We start from the raw sequence: 21,302 nt of genomic DNA, 5'->3' as shown, positions 1-21,302 counted from the left end.
TCAATGCATGGCTCACTAGTGTTTTCCTGACTAATAAGATAACTTTGTATATAATAAAAGGTTAATAGTATCTTTTATTAACCACATTCTATCGCTTAAGGTAGGTAATGATATTATTTATAATTTGCTTTCTTTGAGTTGTTTTGTAACTTCCTATTTCTTCTGCATTTCTTTATTAATTTTTCTATTTTTTTTACTCAAATTCTCAAATTGCGAAAGTTTACCTCGATCAAAAATATTGAAATAACCTTTAGGTTTTAATATTTTTGCTATTAGAATTTCCTATTATTCCTATAGATCACATCCATTTAGTTTCTCATTTGTCTTTCACATATTTCATTTGTTTTATTATTGAACAATTTAATCTTTGTTAAAGTAATTTGTAATTCCTTGCTTCTATAATAAATAGGTATGATTTTTAAATTACCATTTTTTTTATCAGTCACTCTATGAGGGAATTACCAATATGGCTTATATGGAACATTTATACTATGATGTTTCATTTTATTTCTCTCATATTCAGACAATTCACAAGATATAATATCTCCAACCTTAATATATTTATTCTTAATTAAAATTTTTTCCTTTATTTTAAATAAATACTTATTTATGTTTCTTCATCAATCGTTTAGATAAATGATTCTCATTTCTTCAGCTATTTCTGGGGTTATTTTTGAATAACCTGGATATATACAATTTATTTTGTATATGTGGTTTATTAATTGGCTATTCAATAACTTTGCTAGAGTATTAAACAAACAAATTAATAAATATCATGTGCAATTAAATATGATGATTTTTAGTGCATATACTTACTCTTATATTATACATAGAAATGTTTATCATATTGGTTAATAAAAGATGTTATTAACCTTTTATAATATATAAAGATATCTCACTATTCAGAAAGATATAAGTCAGCCATGCACCAATGCTAGTTAAAAAATATATATATATATATATATATATTTTTTTTTTTTAATGTATGAAGTATTTGAATTGGGAGATCATTAATTTTTAATTAAAATATAAAAATTAATGTATAAAAGGTAATTCTATGTTATATTCAATTTGCATATTTTGAAGTTACATTGAATAATTTAGAGTTTGGTATTTGTTATAACTTCATTTTGTGTGTATTTTTAATTAAAAGAATATACTTATTCTTCGTAAATAAAAATACTTTTGTAAAATCAAAAATATTTCTGTTAAGCAATATACAATTTCTTAATTCAAATTGAAGCCATATAAATATTACTATGAATATATTTAAATATATATATGTAAATCTGTATATATTAATTTATACATTCTCCTTATTAATTTGTTTGCTTAATACCCTAGCAAGGTCATTAAACAGACAGTTATTAAATCAATTGGAGACAACAGCAGGAAACTCGAAACCAGCACAAACATAATCCATTTGATTAGAAAGTAAACAGAATGAAAAAAGAAATAAAGAATTTTAATTTGAAACATTTGGTGATATTGTTCTATTTGAATAATTGTATATTTTCAAGATGAACTATAATGAGATTAATAGAGTCATAATATCTAAAGGATTACCAAAATTTATAATATATATCATTAAAAGGTTACTTTTAACGGCTCACAGTGTTTGAAAACAAAACAAAAATGCATGAATCATCCAGAAAAGAAACATCTAAAATATTGGGGTCCATGATTTCTTCTATCTGAAAAAAGGATTTAGGTAATTTTTCAATTAACGAAGAAATAACTAATATATTACAATTACAAATTGTTCTGGAAAGATCCACATTTATAAATAAAGCTAAAAGATAAAATATTAGCAAGGATAATTAAAGAAAAAGGGAAAGCAATTGTAATTGAAGCCATAGATACCTTTATTAATGATTGTACGATTTATACTAAAAGTTTTTTATTTGTAGAGGAATATATTGGCTTAACAGAATCAGACCTTTAGAAAAATTCAGAGAACATATTCCAATTGATATAAGAAACAAAATTCCCATAAATATGGTAGGTAATGAAACTTTTAAGGACGTTATGGATTAACTAAGGGAAATAAAATTAATAAAAAGAAATGAATCTAGAGCAAGGAGAACATAAGTATATAACTAATTTATTAATTGCCTGTTTAATGACTTTGTTAGAGTGTTAAACAAACAAATTAATAAAGAGCATGCATAAATAAATATATGTTTTAAAATATATATATATATATATTTATTATATATATAATAGTTTCTTATGATGCATAATATTTAATTTGATTTAAATTTTACTTCATCTTTTAATAGATATGTTAAACTGTTATAAAGGAGTTTTTATTTACAAAGAATAAGCATATTCTTTTAATTAAAAATATACACACTAAATTTATAACAAATAACAAAAATTAACCACTAGTCCATTCAATGCTATTTCGAAATATACACATTGAATATAACATAAGCATTATACTTTTCATTCATTAAGTTTTTATGTAAGTAAAAATTAACTCTCTTTTTAATTAGAACAAATGTCAACCGACAAAAAATATGTGCATACAATAAAAATAAACAAAAAAAAAAATAACCTTATAATTTTTTTTTTTTTAACTAGTGTCAGTGCATGGCTAACTTGTATATGCACGACTAGTAAACTAACTTAATATACTGTAAAAGGTTAATAGTATCTTTTATTAACTAATACTTTAGCAAAGTTTTTGAGCAGGCAATTAATAAATCAACTGTTTAACATATATATTTTTATTCTTCACAAATGTATTTTTATCTTCAAAGAATAAGGATATTCTTTTAATTAAATACACACACAAAATTAAATTCTAATAAATAACAAAAATTAAACTCTAAGTTATTCAATGTTATTTCGAAATATACAAATCGAATACAAAACAAAATTTATATTTTCATACATTAATTTTTATATTTTAATAAAAAATTAATAATCTCTGAACTCAGAAACGTTAACAACTCAAAAAAAAAAACATTTCTTTTTTATCACATGGAAAAATTTGAAGAATGAAAAAAAGAAAATTTATTTTTTCATTAAATATAAAAAAATGAATATAAGAAAACTTTATTTTCTTTAACAAATAAAAAGCATAACGTGTGTTATATTAGATTTGCATATTTTGAAATAATAATGAATGACTTAGAATTTAATTTTTGTTATTTGTTGTAACATAATTATTTGTATGCATTCCTAAATTAAAAGAATGTACTTATTCTTTGTAAATAAGCATATATAGTTTGTTATTAAAATATTTTATTAATCTTTTATAAAAATAAAATCAATGTACTAGTTAAAAAATAAGATAACCATACATTGGCTCTATTTAAAAATATATATATATATATATATATATATATTATTTTTTTTTATATTTTTATAAACAATATATAAAAAAAAAAGATTTTCATTTTCTTTTTTTTTTTTTGAGATTTGAAAAGAAAATTAATTTTTAATTAAAAAAATTTAAAAATTAATGTATAAAAAAATTATAATGTTTTTGTTGTGTTCTATCTAAATAATTTGAAATAACATTGAATAATTAGAGTTTAATTTTTGCTATTTGTTATAACTTAATTATTTGTGTGTTCATTTCTAATTAAAAGAATATATTTATTCTTTGTAAATAGAAATATATTTATAAGAAATATAAGTCTGCTAAGCAAATGCAGAATTGCTTAATTCAAATTAAATGTTATATATATATAAAAATTACTACATTGATTTATTGCCTTCTCAATGTCTTTTCTAGAGTATTAAACAAAGAAATTAATAAAGAACATGAATATAACTAAATATACGAATTTTTATATATATACATACTTATTATATTATATATATAATAGTATTTTATAGAATAGAATATAATATTTAATTTGAATTAAACAATTATGTATTGCTTAACAGTCATATGTTCTTTTATATATATATTTTTATTTACAAAGAATAAGTATATTTTTTCAATTAGAAACATTCACAAGATTTATAACCGATAACAAAAATTAAACTCTAAGTTATTCAGTGTTATTTCAAAATATACAAACAGAATGCAACATAAACTTTATATTGCTATACATTCATTTTTTATCCTTCAATTAAAAATTAGTAGTCTTTCAACTCAAAAAAAATATCAATAACTTCTCAAAAAAAAAAAAATTTATTTTTTTTTTCCTTTAAAATTACAAAGATTTATTAAAATAAAATAAATAAAAAAAATATAACTATATATATATATATGCATATATATTTTTTTTTTTTATAACTAGCGTCAATGAGTAGTTAACTTCTAATTTCCTAACCAGTAAGCTAATTTAATATTACAAAAGGTTAATAATCTTTTTTTTATTAACCATATATATATAATAAAAATAAGTATATAAACTAAAAGTCCGTATATTTAGTTATACATTCTCTTTATTAATTTGTTTGTTCAGTACTCTAGAAAAGTCATTTAGCAGGCAATTAATAAACCAACTAAATAGCATAATACAAATAATTTATTTATATTTAAAATCCTTTAATCAATTATGGGTTAATGAAATACTTAATATTTCTCAATACATTAAAATTTTACTATTGTGCCTGGATAGTTTTTCATCAATTCATCATTTATTCAAAGTTACTATCTATTAATGATTTATTAATTGTCCAATTAAATACCCTTATAATATTTTAAAAGTTCAAATTAATAAATAGGACGCAGAGAAATCTATATTTATTTTATTGATGCTTAATATAGATCTTATATACCTTTTATATAATTATGTTAAATATAAAATAAATAATTAATTTATTTATGTCTAAAAATTTTTAGATTAATTCTATGTTAAATGAGTATTTAACATTTCTTAATACATTAAGAATATATTAATGCCCATATAGTTTTTTATTAATTCCTTGTTTAATCAAAGTTTTAATATTACTTTTCATAAGTGTCACTCCACTCCCAAAAAAAAAAAAAAAATTAAAAAAAAAAACAATTTTGCGTATTTTTTTTTTTTATTTATATGCTCAAATGTACGCAATTTAATGTTCTTTAATGTACACATTTTCTTAAATATCTTATATATACAACTAAACTTTCATTTATATTCTATTTCATCTTACTAAAAATTTAGAAAGATAGATAATACTGTCTATTGACAATGTACTGAGAAGTGCTGAATATTTATTTAACATAGAATTAATTTAAAATTTTAGATGTAAAATAAATTAATTACTTAAATAATTATATAAAGATATATAATTATCTATAATGACCTTATAGCAATGATTAATAAAAGATTGTTGTTAACCTTTTGTAAAAATACAACGAGTTACCAGTCAGGAAAATAGAAGTCAACCATGTACTGACGCTAGTCAAAAAAAAAATAAAATATAAAGTTATTTTTTTTTTTGTTTTGTTTATTTTATCGTATATACATCTTTGTAATTAAAAAAAAAGATAAAATAAAATAAAATTATTTTTTTTTTATCGGTTGACTTTTTTTTTTAAATTAAAAAGGGAATTAATTTTTAGTTACATGAAAAACTTAATGAATAAGTATGATGTTTATGCTATATTCAACGTATTTATTTTAAAAAAAAAAAAATAGCATTGAATAAATTAGAGTTTTGGCTTTTGTTAATTGTTATAAATTGTGAGTGTGTTTTTAGTTAAAATAATATACTGATTCTTTGCAAATAAAAACTCATTTATAACAATTTACCATGTCTATTAAAAGATGTAGTATAATTTAATTCAAATTAAATATTATTTATCATAAGAAACCATTATATATATAATAAAATATATATATATATATTTAAAAACGTATATTTATTCATACATGCACTTTATTAATTTGTTTGTTTAATACTTCAAGTAGTTGAGCAGACAATTAATAAATCAAGAAGCTAAAATATGCAAAGATTTTTCTATATTCTCTCTATTAACTTGATTGTTTAAATTACTACAAAAGTATTTGAGTGGGAGATTAATAAATTGTATATTTATATTTTATAGTACACAAATAATATTAACAAATTTTTTAATAATCTTTATAAAATTAAATTGTTGGCACATTTGTTATTACATTATAAATGTTTAATAATAAAATATGTTAACACATTTCCATTTGAGCATTAAGGTTAATCTAAATTACAACTTTGAACATCTATAGTTTTTTTCATTTTAAATAGATAAAAATTTACGCATAATTTAAAGATGAAAGAAATAATAAGATAAATCATAAAAAATATCTTAAAAGGAAATTATTCCTACCTTTTTTAAAGGTAAAAAAAAAAGAATTTTTCAAATATTTATATATTTTTTTTATTAATTATATTTATTTTATCCTATGAAAATTTGATTAGAAAAAAGTACTTAAATTTTTTCATATTACACTTTTTTTGTTCATTCTTTTAAATCTCTATATTTAACAAAAGTAATAATAGTATTTCTATTTTTTAAAAAAAAATATATATTTAGATAATATTTGTATTCTAGTAGCTACAAATTATATATATATATATTTATTTATTTATTATATTTTCCTTTTTTTTAATTTTTTTATTATGCATTATAAATAATATATATGTACATATATATTGCTTCATTTACACATTTTCTCTTTTTTTATAGAATTGTATAAAAAAATTATGTATATAATTTTTTATAGTTTTAAGCATATGGAAGCATTTTAATAAGTTAACATACCTATGGCAAAGATAATACTAAAAAAATAAAAAAAAATTCGTAATACTTATTAAAAAGTTACAATAACTTCATAATATTTTTTATCAATATGTGAATTATACATAATTTTTTTTGTATTTTTACTTTTATTTTGGAAGTACTTCCCTTAATTTTTATATATAAAAACGCATTATTCAGAATAGGAATTATTTCTTTTTTCTATCAACAAAATAGTTTGGACATATAATACTATATTTGTTCTTTTATCTTAATTTCTAATACCAGTATGCTCCTTGTTATCATAAAAATCATTAAAAAGAGTTATACTATTACGTGCTGCAAGGGAATAATACTGTGATTATATTTATCATAATTTTATATATCCTAATATAAATTTTTATATTATTTACATATATTACAATGAGAACCTTGTAATAATTATTATATTTTGAAAAATATATGATCTAATATTTTAAACATATTTTTTTTGTTGACATAAGTTAAATAAATATTTATGCAATACTATATGACTTGCTTCTTCCAATTTTTTTTGTAATGTAAAAACTTTATTAACTCGTATAAATTATAAAATGTCTTCTTAATATCTCCATATAAATATAATGCTGTTCGAATATAATACAACAGAATATTTATATGAAAACATATACTACCATTTAAATATACTTATAATTTTGTATCTTGTATCTCAACTCAACAGTGTAATATGAAAAAAGTATTTTCTTTATATTTTCTATACAAAAAATATTTATATTCCACATCTTGGTTTAAAGAACAATTCTATATTATTGTATCAGATGAATGGAAGATAATGTAATAAATAAAACTTTATTTTAAATACACACTTTTTCGAAGTTATTAAAAAAAAAAATATCTATAGTCTTTATTAAAAACTAATTCATTGCTATTAATATTATTGGCATAAATGTATAGTACATTGACAAAGTAATAGTTCACCTATTCTTTTGTGCACTAAAAAGTTAATTATTATTTATAATTAAGGTATCTAAATGTATAAATATTGTAAACTCCATATCCAGATAGATGCACAAACATAATTTTATTGTCATGTATTTTTATAAAAGAGGCTCGATAGCACCCACTTAATTCATCGCCAGTATTTTTTGGCTTAATCAAAAAAGAATTTTCATTTGTGTAATATAAATAACATGCTTTTCTATCGTTTTTATTTACGAAGCTTGTAATGAAATAATCATTTAATTTAATAACACTTCGTAATGATTTTTCCTTATCAAAATGAACATCTTCACAATAAAAATCATTATTGCTTTTATTACTACACTCTATATATTTACCACTTTCTTCTGATGTACTAGCATAATGAAAAAAAAATGCCAGTTTGTTATTAAATATTTTAACTTTTAATAAAAAATATGAGGTAAAATGTTTAGTGCCATCATAACGAAAGTGAAATTTGGTACTATAAAAAAGAAAAACATATAAATGTATATATATTTATCTTTAAATTACTTAAGTTATAAAATATGTATCCAAAGATATTAGAAAAAAAAAAAAAAATTAAAAATATAATTTAAAACATTTTTTTTATTTTTTTTTATTTTTGTGCTTTTACTTCCAAGTTGAACCTTTGTCACTACTGGCAGCACAACCAATAAAATCACCTTCATATGATTTAAATATGTAATTAATTATACCACAAATTAACAAATATTTTTCCCCGTTAAATTCATAAGGAAACGACGAATAATATGATAAATCTTTGTTATTGAATATGTCATGTGGTACATTTATATTTTCTGTGGTAAAATCAACTCCTGTACTACTATGCGAGCGAAAGCAATTAATCTTTTTATTTTTTCCATAACCCTCAAAATCACATAATATAATTATTATTTCTTCGTCATAAACATAACTGAAAAAACTAATAAAGGATTTTTTTTTTTTGCCTTTAAGCAATTCGTCTTCAATTTCCCATGAGTTCCCCTTTCTTTTTTGTACATATATATGTATATTAAAATCTTCATCTTCGTTACTATTAACGCAAACTCTATATACTTCATTACGGAAGTACATAAAACTCTCTCTAATACAAAAAATTGGACTATTTACGACATAATATTCGTCATTTACAAGACTAATATGATGTCCTTTTATAAACTTATATAATAAAAATATGAAGTAAAAAAAAGAAAATTTCTTTAAAAGAAACATTATAATAGGAGGGAAATATATAAACATGTATATTTTTATTTGAGTAACAAAACTAATTTTCTAAAATATATTAGAATTAATTATCACATTATATAATTTTTTTTATTTACACTAAAATATTTAACAATTCGAAAAAATTAAATAATAATTAAGAGTAAATATAATTAAGAAAAAAAAATTATGAAAAATAGCAGTTCTCTTAGTATTAATAAAACAAAAAAATATAAAGAATTTTTTAAGAATCCCAGTTGTAAATCGGTGTAAACTTTTTATGTTAATAGAACATATCATTTATTTTTGTAACAACAATGAAATTTATTAGAAGGTACATTTAAAAAAAAACTGTTAAGAAAATTACATATTTTTTGTCAATATTAAATTCATTAAAAACAAAAAAAAATTATTATAAATATAAAATTTTAATGTGAAATCTTCTCAAAAAAAATTTTTTTTATATTTAAATTTTTTTTTTTTTTTTTTGATCTAACTATTTTATTCATTAAAATGTAAAAAACTATATAAATATTTTATTTCGTTTATTCTATTTTATTAAAAATTTTTTCATACCTTTTTTTTTCAAAAAAAAATGTGTATAAAAACAAATGATTTTTTTTTTAATTATATATTAAACTCTATTTTTCCACTAATATAATTAAACAATGAACATTTTTGATAAGATATATAAGATTATATGAAAAATTAAAAGTTGTCACCATAATTTTTTTAAAAAGGTTTTCCATCAAAAATGTATTAAACAAGCCTCTTTTTAGAGAAAACTTTGCATTTATACTTTTTTATTTAGAAAATTGTCTGTATGAAATTATGGAAAACTTCTTTATATAAAAATTTATATTCCAAACAATTTTTTAATAAGAATTTTTTTTATAAATTCTTTTTTAAATATAAAAGTATTTTTTTATCTAAATCTTTATTAAGAACTTGATTCCAAATAAAAGTTCGTTGAAAATTATTTTGTAATCGTAATTTATTTTTATATTTAATACTTAAGCATTTAAAATTCTCTTTTAAAATTTTTTTTTATGTATTATGGTTTATTATTTAGTATCTACTTGAAAAAAAGTTAATACTTTAAACATTAAATTTATTTAAATACTAATCATTTTTCAGTAAAGAGAAGAAACTAATTGCAAATAATTTTAAATAGAAGAAAGTTCATTAACAAATTAAAAATAAAATAATGCAAAAAATTGTATATAAAAAAAAATGTGATATTGTATCTTAAATAATAGTATATATGGACAAATTATAGAACTAAATTTTTTTTTTTTTCGCATTATTTATTTTCTCTTCTTTTTTCTAATATTTATATATTATAAAAGAAATAGTAGAACTTCAAACTTCATTAAAAATTTAAACATATTTATTGTAATAGTCTAAAGTTTTTGTAAATATTTTTTTATCTTATAAAACTAAATTTTTTATATTTGTGTTATAAATAATCCAAATATTTTTCATTTATGCCTTATATAATCTTATAATGAAATTTTTAGATAAAGTATATATTTTACATATCATAAATTCATGTAATTTAACTTTTTCTTTTTTTATAGTATTTAAGTTTTAATAAAAAAATATTAGATATATAAAAAAATTATTAATATGTTAAATATATCTAATTAAAGGAAAAAAAAATTTTTCTTCACTATTTATTCTAATAATGTGAATTTTTAGCTCCTAAGATTTTTCAGAAGAATAAACTATCTGACTAAAATTAAAAAAAAAAATTATTTATATTTACAACATTTTAGCAATTACTATTATGAAGATGGAAACATTTTGATTATGTATATTTCTTTTATAATTTTATTTTCTTTCTGTATATAAGTATTGTTTATCCTAATAACTAGCAAGATTCTTAGAAATGTATAATAAACTGCATATATATATTAAAGAAGAAATGATATAATATTATTTACAAAGATTTTCTTATTAATATGAATTTTTTCATTTTTGTGATTATCATATATTTGGAATTAATACAATGATCATTTTCTTTTTAAGGGGCATTAAGTCTTTCAAGGGATACTGTTTCATATAAGTTTAATTGCATTGCAACATTTATGCATAATAATGTAAAAATTAAATTTATATTTTTTTTTTTTTATCAATTATAGTTTATTATGCCATATTATATATATAGTATAGATTAATTTTTGTTATGTTATCCCTATATCTTCTTATTTTAAATATTATTTCTTTAAAAATAACTTTTTTATGTATTATAAATATTTTAAAAAAATGACATAAATATTTAAATACTCTATTATAGAAGATTTCAAATTATTTTATTTTATTTCACTATATACCTATTTTTAATAATTTAATATAGTCATCTGATTCCATGAAACAAATAATAAGTATTCTATTTATTCAGAAAACTTTTAGTTTATACACTTGATTTTTTAATATTAGCGTGTATTTATATATTCTTAAATAAGTCTCATGTGGTATCAGTATGTATTTATAATTTATACTAAATTACTTAGTAATGCTCATGAATGTTATTGTTTGTAGAGTTTTTTTTATACTTTTTAAAGAATTCAGAAATTAATTTTGATTTCTAATTTAATATCAATAATGAATAAAGAATATTATAAACTCCCTTGAACTTGTAATGAATTATAATATAAATGGGAGTTTTGTAGTATATTCAGGATATGTAAGAATATGAGTACAATGTGCACACATTCAAATTCTATTGATTTTTTTTGTTTTTTTTTTGCATATATAGTGCATTTTTTAAAGAATAATTTTTTTTTTCATTTATGTATATATATAGAGGTAAATAAAAAAAAAAAAATTATTAATTTTTTTTTTTTTAATAAATTATTCATTAAAAAAAAAAAAAAAAAATTTTATCAATTACGAAGCTAATTTTTTTTTGATAAAATACAGCATGTATATTATATTATAAAATAATTGCAGATAATAATTAAAGTTTTAATAAGAATAGATAATAATTTTTATAAAATTAGGTGAACTTTCCCATAAATTTTTAACAAATTGAAAATAATAAAATATTAGATTAACATATCATTATTAAAATACTTTAAATTTAACATAAAATAAACTTTTTATTTTACATTATATAGTGTAATTATATAAAAATTATTTTTTATCTATAATAAATAATTAATTTTAAAATAAAATTAGTAGATACTTCTCTAAATACTCTTTATTTATTTATTTCTACAGTACTTTATAAATGTTTTTGTACAGAAAATGAATGAAACAATAAGTAGCAGTAATAGGGGTTATTGAAACCTATGCAAGCTAAACCCCATTGAATTAGTAATACAAACTGAATGAAGAAATAACGAAATTATATTGGATATATTCAAAGATACAAAACAGTTCAAAAAATCCTATGCTTTTAACATAAAGAAAGGCAAGGATGTTACCGAAGTCAATATACCTGAAGGACTATCTAAATTTAACGAAATATCCTTAAGATATTATTTTAAATGATTTATAGATTTCTATAATAAAGTAAAAATGCAAGGATTATACAGAAGAGAGACCTGTATGACACTTGAATGTGTGATATCCCCTACTCACAGTAAATAATTAGAAAAATTAACACTGGATAATAATATAACCAATATGTTACAACTACAAATTACATTTCGAAAGTCCCTTTTTAATAATGAAGCAAAAAAATTTAAACTAATGATAAAATACATTAACAAAAAAGAGAAATATAATGTATATAAGGCTGAGGATTATTTTATTACGGATTGTATAATATATGCAAAATGTTGCATATGCATAAATAAACAGTAATCTAACTACTCTATATCCATGAAGGATACTCAAAAGGCGTATTCCAAGCTCTGTATGATTACGAACTCTTGTAAACATACCAATGAATGAAACCTTAAAGAATTCTGTGAAATCTACAAGAGAAATAGAATATACAATCACTGTGAATGATGGATTAGGATAAGTAGAAGTATATAACGTAGGTATGGAGAACGATAAAGAGATGAAAAATAGCAAGATACTATTATCCAATATATATTAAGGTTATGGTAAAAGAGGGAATTTGAAAAGAGATTGCATACATTGAAAAAAGAGATGTGACAATCGTAATATTATTTATCATTTGGTATATTTATATCGAGATAAAGTTTTAAGAAATAAGAAAAATGAAACAATAAATATAATAACATATAAAAGACATGACATCGATTTCAAAAAGTCCAAAAAATGATACTAACATTTAGAAACATGGTTTAATGCAAAATTATATAAGTCAGCAGCTAAATCGTTTAGAAAAATAAAAAGATAAAGCTAAGGATAGATATCATATTAATGAAACACAAAAAAGTAATGATGAATTGGCTAAAAAAAATATTAGAGTTAACAGGGTTCGTAAAATTGATGCAGATGAAAAAGAAATTAAGAGTAAAAAAAAAAAGTAAAAAATACAAAAAGTTTTATCATCTGTTAATAAAGTACAGATCCCTGAAAAAAATTACAGGATTTTATATAAATACAAATAAAATAGTTGAAATTAATGAAAAAACATTACATATTTTATTAGATATAGGTAATTTATTAATTGGTTATTCAACAACTTTAATAAAAGTGATGAATATCCAAGTTAATAAAGTACAAATTTCGGAACTCCTTTATAATTTGGTATTAAAATTTCTATAAATACAAAATGAAATTACTTTTTAAAACTAAAGTCTATAATAAGTTAAAAATTTAATTGACGCAATCCACTTGCCGTTCTTTTCTCATTAATTCCTCTCTCAAAAAAAAAAGAAAAAAATGAAAAGATATTAATATAATTGTAACTGAGACGTATCTTAAAAAGGAAACCTTTATTAGATACATTAAGTTGGTCACAGTGCTAGTACTTTAGCTATTTCATGCAACGCACTCCTAGGTGAGACAAAAAAAATTTTTGTCTTATTAATTGGTTAGTTCTATATAATCAATCATACACATGCATAAATAAGTTTTATTAAGGAATAACTTAAAACCGCATATTGGGGGCAATGATTTTATTCTTTAACCAATAGGAGAAAAACTATGTATCATATTTGCAACCTCCTCAAAAGAATTATGAATAAAACCTAATTTGGAAGTTTCTCCAATTAAAGTTTAGTTTATATTAACGGTGAGGAAAAAAGAACGTCTAAAGAAATAGTATTGAGTATGAAATATACAAATAAACAGGCCAATACAAGATTTTCTATATTAAATACAATGAAAGCACTTATACTGAAGATATATATTGCCATGAATAAACTAGAATATTTTTTTAATTATGAAAAATTATTAAAATTATATATGTTTAACGGAACTAAAAATTCAAGAAAAAAGGGAAATAAAGGATCTAGTAAATTAATTCAAAAAATTATTGATAAAACAGATTTAATTCCTCAGAGGATAAAGATAAATTATGAAAAAGCTCAATTTCATGTCATCACTCTGGTGGAATATAAATATCTTAATAACAAATAAGAATGAAGTTTTTATATAAATACAGGGAAAAATCTCTGAAGTGTATTCATAGGTTGTGGAGTGAAGAAATGTTAATGGAGTTGCATTGTAAGATCGATGAAATGTTATATTTAAACGTAATAAGTCAACAGTATTGCATAAACTTCATTTATTGTATTAGAAAAAAGGATGATATCTGAAGAGTTACCATTCATTATTGTTATTTAAATAAATATATATTAGATTATCTATATTTTATTTTACATAGAAGCACATATTTCAAATTTTTTATTGCACTAAATGGTTTTCAAGAATAAGTCTTAAAAACTGATTTTTCTATATTGAATTGGAAGATAATAGAAAACATTATATATAGGATTTAAAGTTTCTAAACATGAAATGTTTGTTTTTAATGTATTATCCTTCTATCTAAAAACAATTCTCACAAAGTTTTAAAGAATCATAAAAAAAATCTTTAATGAAGTAATTCAAGAGAATTACATAATTGTATATATTGATACCATAATTATTTTTAGAAAAGCTACAATTGAATATTTTTAAATATTAAGAGGAGTATCTAAAATGTATATTGATAATATTTTAGGGATAAATATAAAAAAATGTGAATTTTTCAAAATATCTATAACTTATTTAAGGTAAGTAATAAACTGTAAAGAAATGGGATCTTCACAGGATAAAATTAAAATAGTTGTTAAAGTAGAGACCAAAGTCAAAGAGGAAATTATAATGATTTTTTAGGAGCTTCTAATTATTATAGAAATTATATTAAAAAATTTTCAAAATTGAACTTTAGATTGATTTCACTATTAACTAGGAAAAAAAAAATTTATATGAAATGAAAAATAATCTTATATATTTAATGAATTAAAAAAAATTGTTGAAATAACCAATATCTACTTATTTTCTTTAAATTATTTTTACTTTTATTTAAAAAATAATATTTAATGTTAATTAAAATGTAATTAACTAAAACAGAGAAACAATTTTGTAAAATTAACAAATCATATAATAAAAAATTTGAAACAAAATTTATACTTAAAAGAAAACTTATTACACAGAAAATATATTTTATTTTTTCTGTTAAAAAAATTTATACAACATTTTTTTTTCATAATAAAGTAGCTAATCCTAATAGATACTTTTTATTCTGTTTGTACACAGTTACTTTTCATTTTTAAAAAGGTTAACATATTTATTTATTAATCAACACTATAGTGTTAAACTTTTATTCTATATGATTTGAAGGAGTTTGATTTAATTTTATATATTAAATTTAAATGGTTTTAATTTTGATTGTTATATCAGCAGATTATTGTGCTTTAATTTTTAAGGAACATTGATTTACATTTTTATTAATTAAAAATATTAGACTGCAAATTGAATGTGAAGAAAATATAATTATGCTAATATTCATGGTTGTATGCCAAAAAGGTATGAGCAACTAATGAAGAGAATTATTTACTTTTTTAAATACCAGAATTATTATTATAAATATAATATAAAGAACTATCAACACATGCACATTATTAAAAGAATGTTTTAACGACTAGATAAAAACATTATTGTACGATTATAAACAAAAAAAGAATAAAATTGTTTCTGTTTTTTTATTTTTTTGATAGAAAAGTTTCATTCTTTTTTTATTGAGAGTTAATTTTTTTTTTATGTAAATTTTTTTTATTTGAGAATCTATATATACGGGGTATCATTAATTATAAGAAAATAAAGATTACCTTATACATTGTCAAAGGTTTTTGTGATGAAGATTTAAGTTTTAATAAAAATAAAATTTTTTTATTAAATTAGATAAATGACTTCTTAGTCAATAAAAGTATTTTTACCTTTTAAGGTATCACAATCAGCAATATTACGTAATCTATTAGTTGCCTGTTAAAAGAGTTTTGTTGAATACTGATCAACATATTTAAAAAAGAGAATGAAAAATAGTCTCTACTAATATTATTTATTATAAAAATACTTCAGTAACGAATATGCATGATTTATATAGTTTCATCACATATGACGAAATAAATACTTTATTTCATATTTCCAAATATTTAATTAAAAAATTATTAATATTTTTGTTATCTATAACTATTTTGTAAGAGATATTTATATAATTTAATAAAAAAATTTCCATATTTCTATTAAAAATTTTATTCCAATTATAAAATCCTTGACTATATATAAATTAATTTCTCCTCTATGAATTTATTATTATCTACGGAATAAATATATTTTCTTTTCATAAAAAAAAATAATTTTCCATATAAAGAAAACAATTTAAAAAAAAAGAAAATACAATTATTAACATAGTGTAACAAAAAAAAAAAATAAAAGGAGTGAATATATATTTTTTTTTTATAGATACACTTTTATTTTTAGATAGCTATTAATATAATCTCTTAAATATTATACGTGTATGGTTAACTTTTTATATTACATTTATTTTACTGATTATTATATTTAAAAAAATTAATAATAGCATTCTTAGCCCAGCTATGGAGAATAAAAATATTGGAGAGTAACATTTTTTATCAAAGTTATTGCGTTTTCATATTATGTAAAGCATATGTTTTATGATATATTAGCACAGATAGAGTAAGTATGCTTATAATAATTAAATATATAATTAAATTTATGAATTAATTATAAAAATTTTTAATATGTTAATGAATAAACCAATTTGCGAAAAATTTCTTTATAACGAATTAAAAAAGTTGAATTTTTTTAAAATTAAAAGTAATTTTTTTTGCTAATGAAAAAAAATTTATAAGAATATTTTTATTATATTTTATCTTATTTTATTTATTTATATCTTTATTATTTTAGTGAAGAATACTTCATATTTTATTCTTTTTTTATCATCACATATTATATTTATGATTTTAGGTAAATACGTAAAATTATATACTTACATATTATAATTCATAAAGTATGTATAATTTAAATATTATAATTTTGCAGACGTGAATATATAATAAAAATCTTATAAAAATTTTAAAGAAAAAGCATGAACATGTTTCAATTATTTATAAAAAAATGTTTTTTTCTTTGGAGTTAAACTTAAATTTGAATATATATGATCTATGTAAATTAACAAAAATTTATTGTGTATGTATCCCAACAATTATATATATGAAAATATTGTATCTATAAATAAATAAAATCATTCAAAAATTTTTAATTATTTAAATAAAAATAATTTTAACAAATATTACTTTAATAAATTTTTTTTTATTTTATATGAAAATGAAATATCAGTAACTAGTAGAAGAATATGATTATTATCTATTTTCTCATTTTTTTTTTTTCATTTCGATCAGTAATTATGGTTTAAGTTTCTTTAATATGATAATGCAATATATAAAAACAATTATTTATTAAATTACCGTAAAAATACATATACATATTATTATACATTTTAATGAAAAAAAAAAATATATTTATATTTTTACGTATATCAGTAAAAATATATTATTTTTTTAATTTTTAGAGTGGTATCTTCAAAAAATAATATGTAAATCCAATTTATAGATATATACTATGTAATTTTAAAAAGATATTTTATTCTATATGTTATTCAATATTATGGAATATTTTATTATACTAAATTTTTTGCAATATAATAAAAAGTAAAATAAAATGGATTTCATTACAGTACTGGGTACAAATATGAGGATAATATATATATCATATAATTTTACAGAATATCAATTGAATTACTTTAATAATAAGAATTATAATAAGTGTATTGTTTTTATTATTATAATTAACACTTTCTTGTTTATTATTAAGAAAAAAATAGTATTTGTAATTATGGAAACATTAAAAAAATATTCTTTACAATGATTATAGAAATATTAAAAAATTTTAATCCTCATAACATTAATATTCTAGATTATGAAGATAACTTTAGTTATAATTATAACACATATTATAATAACCATAATATTCTTTTTTAAAATTTTATGTATTGGAATATAGAAAGAGTTATGCTACGCTTGTACATAGTGAGATAACATTTTCACTTGAACACGTAAATGAGATGTCATTTTAATATGTATATTCTTTATGAAGAACAGAAAAAATTAAAAATCACTGAAAAAAAAAATTTCTTATAATATTAATAAGATATTAATATAAATTAAGAGATTAAATAATCAAAATTGCATGTTATGGTATAAAAAATATTTTTTTTCGTATTTCACCTTTATATATATAATACTATAATTTTGAAATAAATTAGTAAAGTTGATTTCTCTATATTTTTATTTTTTTGTTTGTTTCTATTTTATTTTTTACACTTTTCTTTGTGCTATTATTCATTAATTATTCTTTTTTTTATGTATTACCATTTATTTTTTGTAAATAATTCTAATCCAATAAACCATATGTGGAAGACAAAACAAAATTGAGGTATGTGATAAATTTTTGAAATATAAGATATTAAAACTAATCAAATTGGAAAAAAAAAGAAAATAAAAGAAGTGTTCTAAATTTTCATTGTTCTTACGAATTCCACAATGATAACTTGTTTTATGAGTATCTTGATCTATATGCATCTACTAAGCATGGAGAAATTATTTTAGTAAAAGGTTGTTTATTATATAGTACATTTAAAGCACTACAGTTATTTTTAGATAATATTATTACTTAAAAAAAAAATAAAATAAAAAGGTTAATATTATAAAATTATATAGAAAAACAATGATAAAGTATAAATGAAAAGGTTTTTCTAAAAATTTACGTTTACATTATTTTTACTTTAAAGACTTCATATAAAAATTGTATTTTCATATAACTAAAATTGAATGTATTATAAAAATTTAAATTATAAAAAAATTTTTATATTAGTAATTTCTTTTTGTTTATATAGTAAAGTTTAGTAATTATAAAGGTAGAGACTTTTTAATGTATTTTTATAGTTTATGCATAAATATTTTAGAAGTATATCAATACTTTATTTCAATTATATTATAATATTTTAAAAGAATTATAAATATATACCTCAAAGATTTTTCACTATAAAGAATATTTTGGATATATTTAAAATTTGTTTCTAGATATAAAAATATAAATAGATTAGCAAACAGAAAAATTTAAGAAATTTATTTAGAATTATTCAAACATTTAATTTTTTTATTTGTGCTCACCTATAATCTATATCTATAAAACATAATCCTCAAAAAGAAAAAATATTAATGAAAAGAATAATAATTTTTCAGTGTATATTATAATATATTTTTTAAATAAGAATACAGAATTGAATTACTTAAAATAAAAATAAATAAATAAATATAATAATAATAATTTTATATTTAATATTATGGTTGTGAAAATAATAATATAATTTAAGTTATAATTATATGAGCATTGATTATCTATCATGCATTCTAAATGTTAAAATAATAGATATAAGTTTTATTATTATGCATATTTTATTAATATTATTAATGATAACTATATTACAACGATGAAATAAAATTATAAGGAATTTCAATTATAGTTATATATTTAATGAAAAAAATTAAAATTAAAAGAATGTAACATAGTTTTATAATTATATAGAAAGATGTGTTAAGAAAAATGGAGTATTGCAAAATTGAACCTTAGTAATATGAATAAATTAAATAAGAATAAAAAATATGCTTAGGAGCATATTTCATTATAAATGATAATATGGAAGTTGAAATTAAGAGGGAATAAAAATAAATATAATATATAAAATTAATAAAAATCTCATATTTTAGAACTATAATAAAGTTGGAAAAAAAAACTGAAATTACAAAAATGTTACTTATTTCTTGGATATTTCTAATAAAAGGCATTACTAACTTGATTTACATGCCTAGTTCTTAAAAGCACATAAAATAAATTGCTATATACTCTAGGTGTTTTAAGGAATACTTTAATAATATAGATGAATATATTATCTCACAGCTATAAAAAAAAAAAAATAAATAATTTTTATTGAGAAAATGAATTTTTTTTCATCATAATTTTTTTTTTTTTTTCTTTTTTCTCGAAAGTGAAGAAAAAAAATAGTAAAATTTTCTAATGAAATATTGGTAATCAATAAATATGCTTCAATATTATAAAGAATGAAATATTATAAAAAATAATTTATAAATAAATATATTTATCCATTTAGTATAAGTTAATATATCCAATATTATTATATTAAAAGTAGTAAGTTCCGTGATAATAATTAAGTGGACCATTAGCTTACTTTATATAATTATTTATAGAAAGAGTAAAAAATCAAATTATAACTTATAAAAATAATAATGATTCATAAAGAAGATAAGAATCTATGCAAACTAATTAGAAACAATTATATTTATTTAAATAAAAATATAAAAAAAGTAAAATTACAAAAAAATTGAAAATAAACTAAAGTAATTAATTTAAAATATATTAAAAGGGAAACAGTCAAAAATTTTATAAAGAAATTAAAAAGAAAAATAATGGATACATTAATAAAAAAAAATTTATAGAAATAAGAAGTTAAAAATAAAATAGGAAAATTTTAAATATAGGAAAAAGATATGCAATAGTAATGATAATAGAATCTCCTTGATGCAAAATATAAGATATTTAATTTAATGATGATATAATTATTAACTACATTTAATAATTGGATATATGAATTTTAATAAAAATAAAAACATTTGAAATATAAATCTTAAGTGTGAGGCAATTCATTATTTCTGAAAAAATAAATGTTATGACATATAAAATAATATAATAAAAATATTAAAGATTGATTTAACGTTGTTATTATAGTAAAAATCATGTTATTCATAATACGGAATGATGAAATAATTAACATTTATCAATAATAAAAAAATTGATATGTAAATTTAGTGCACAATAATAATTTTTCGTAATTGATAGTATATCACGATAAAAATAA

General features: G+C 18.7%; 1 protein-coding gene across 1 annotated transcript, besides 3 other annotated features; it reads right to left on the bottom strand.

Moving 5' to 3' along the window:
• Positions 1–77: 77 nt before the first annotated feature.
• Positions 78–702: a repeat region.
• Positions 703–7,678: 6,976 nt separating this feature from the next.
• On the bottom strand, positions 7,679–8,884 carry CyRPA (cysteine-rich protective antigen, putative; the record flags this gene model as incomplete). Its single annotated transcript, XM_028677444.1, has 2 exons — positions 7,679–8,132; positions 8,286–8,884. The coding sequence occupies 2 exons, from the start codon at positions 8,882–8,884 to the stop codon at positions 7,679–7,681; spliced, it is 1,053 nt and encodes a 350-aa protein (XP_028531025.1).
• A 3,979-nt stretch (positions 8,885–12,863) lies between these two features.
• Positions 12,864–13,433: a repeat region.
• Positions 13,434–14,039: 606 nt separating this feature from the next.
• Positions 14,040–15,270: a repeat region.
• Positions 15,271–21,302: the final 6,032 nt, after the last annotated feature.

This window comes from Plasmodium relictum (genome assembly GCF_900005765.1).
Source record: "Plasmodium relictum strain SGS1 genome assembly, contig: PRELSG_00_v1_174, whole genome shotgun sequence".
In the NCBI taxonomy this organism is placed as follows: Eukaryota; Apicomplexa; class Aconoidasida; order Haemosporida; family Plasmodiidae; genus Plasmodium; species Plasmodium relictum.
Note: the sequence above shows the minus strand (reverse complement) of the source record. Positions and strands in the feature narration are given on the sequence as shown.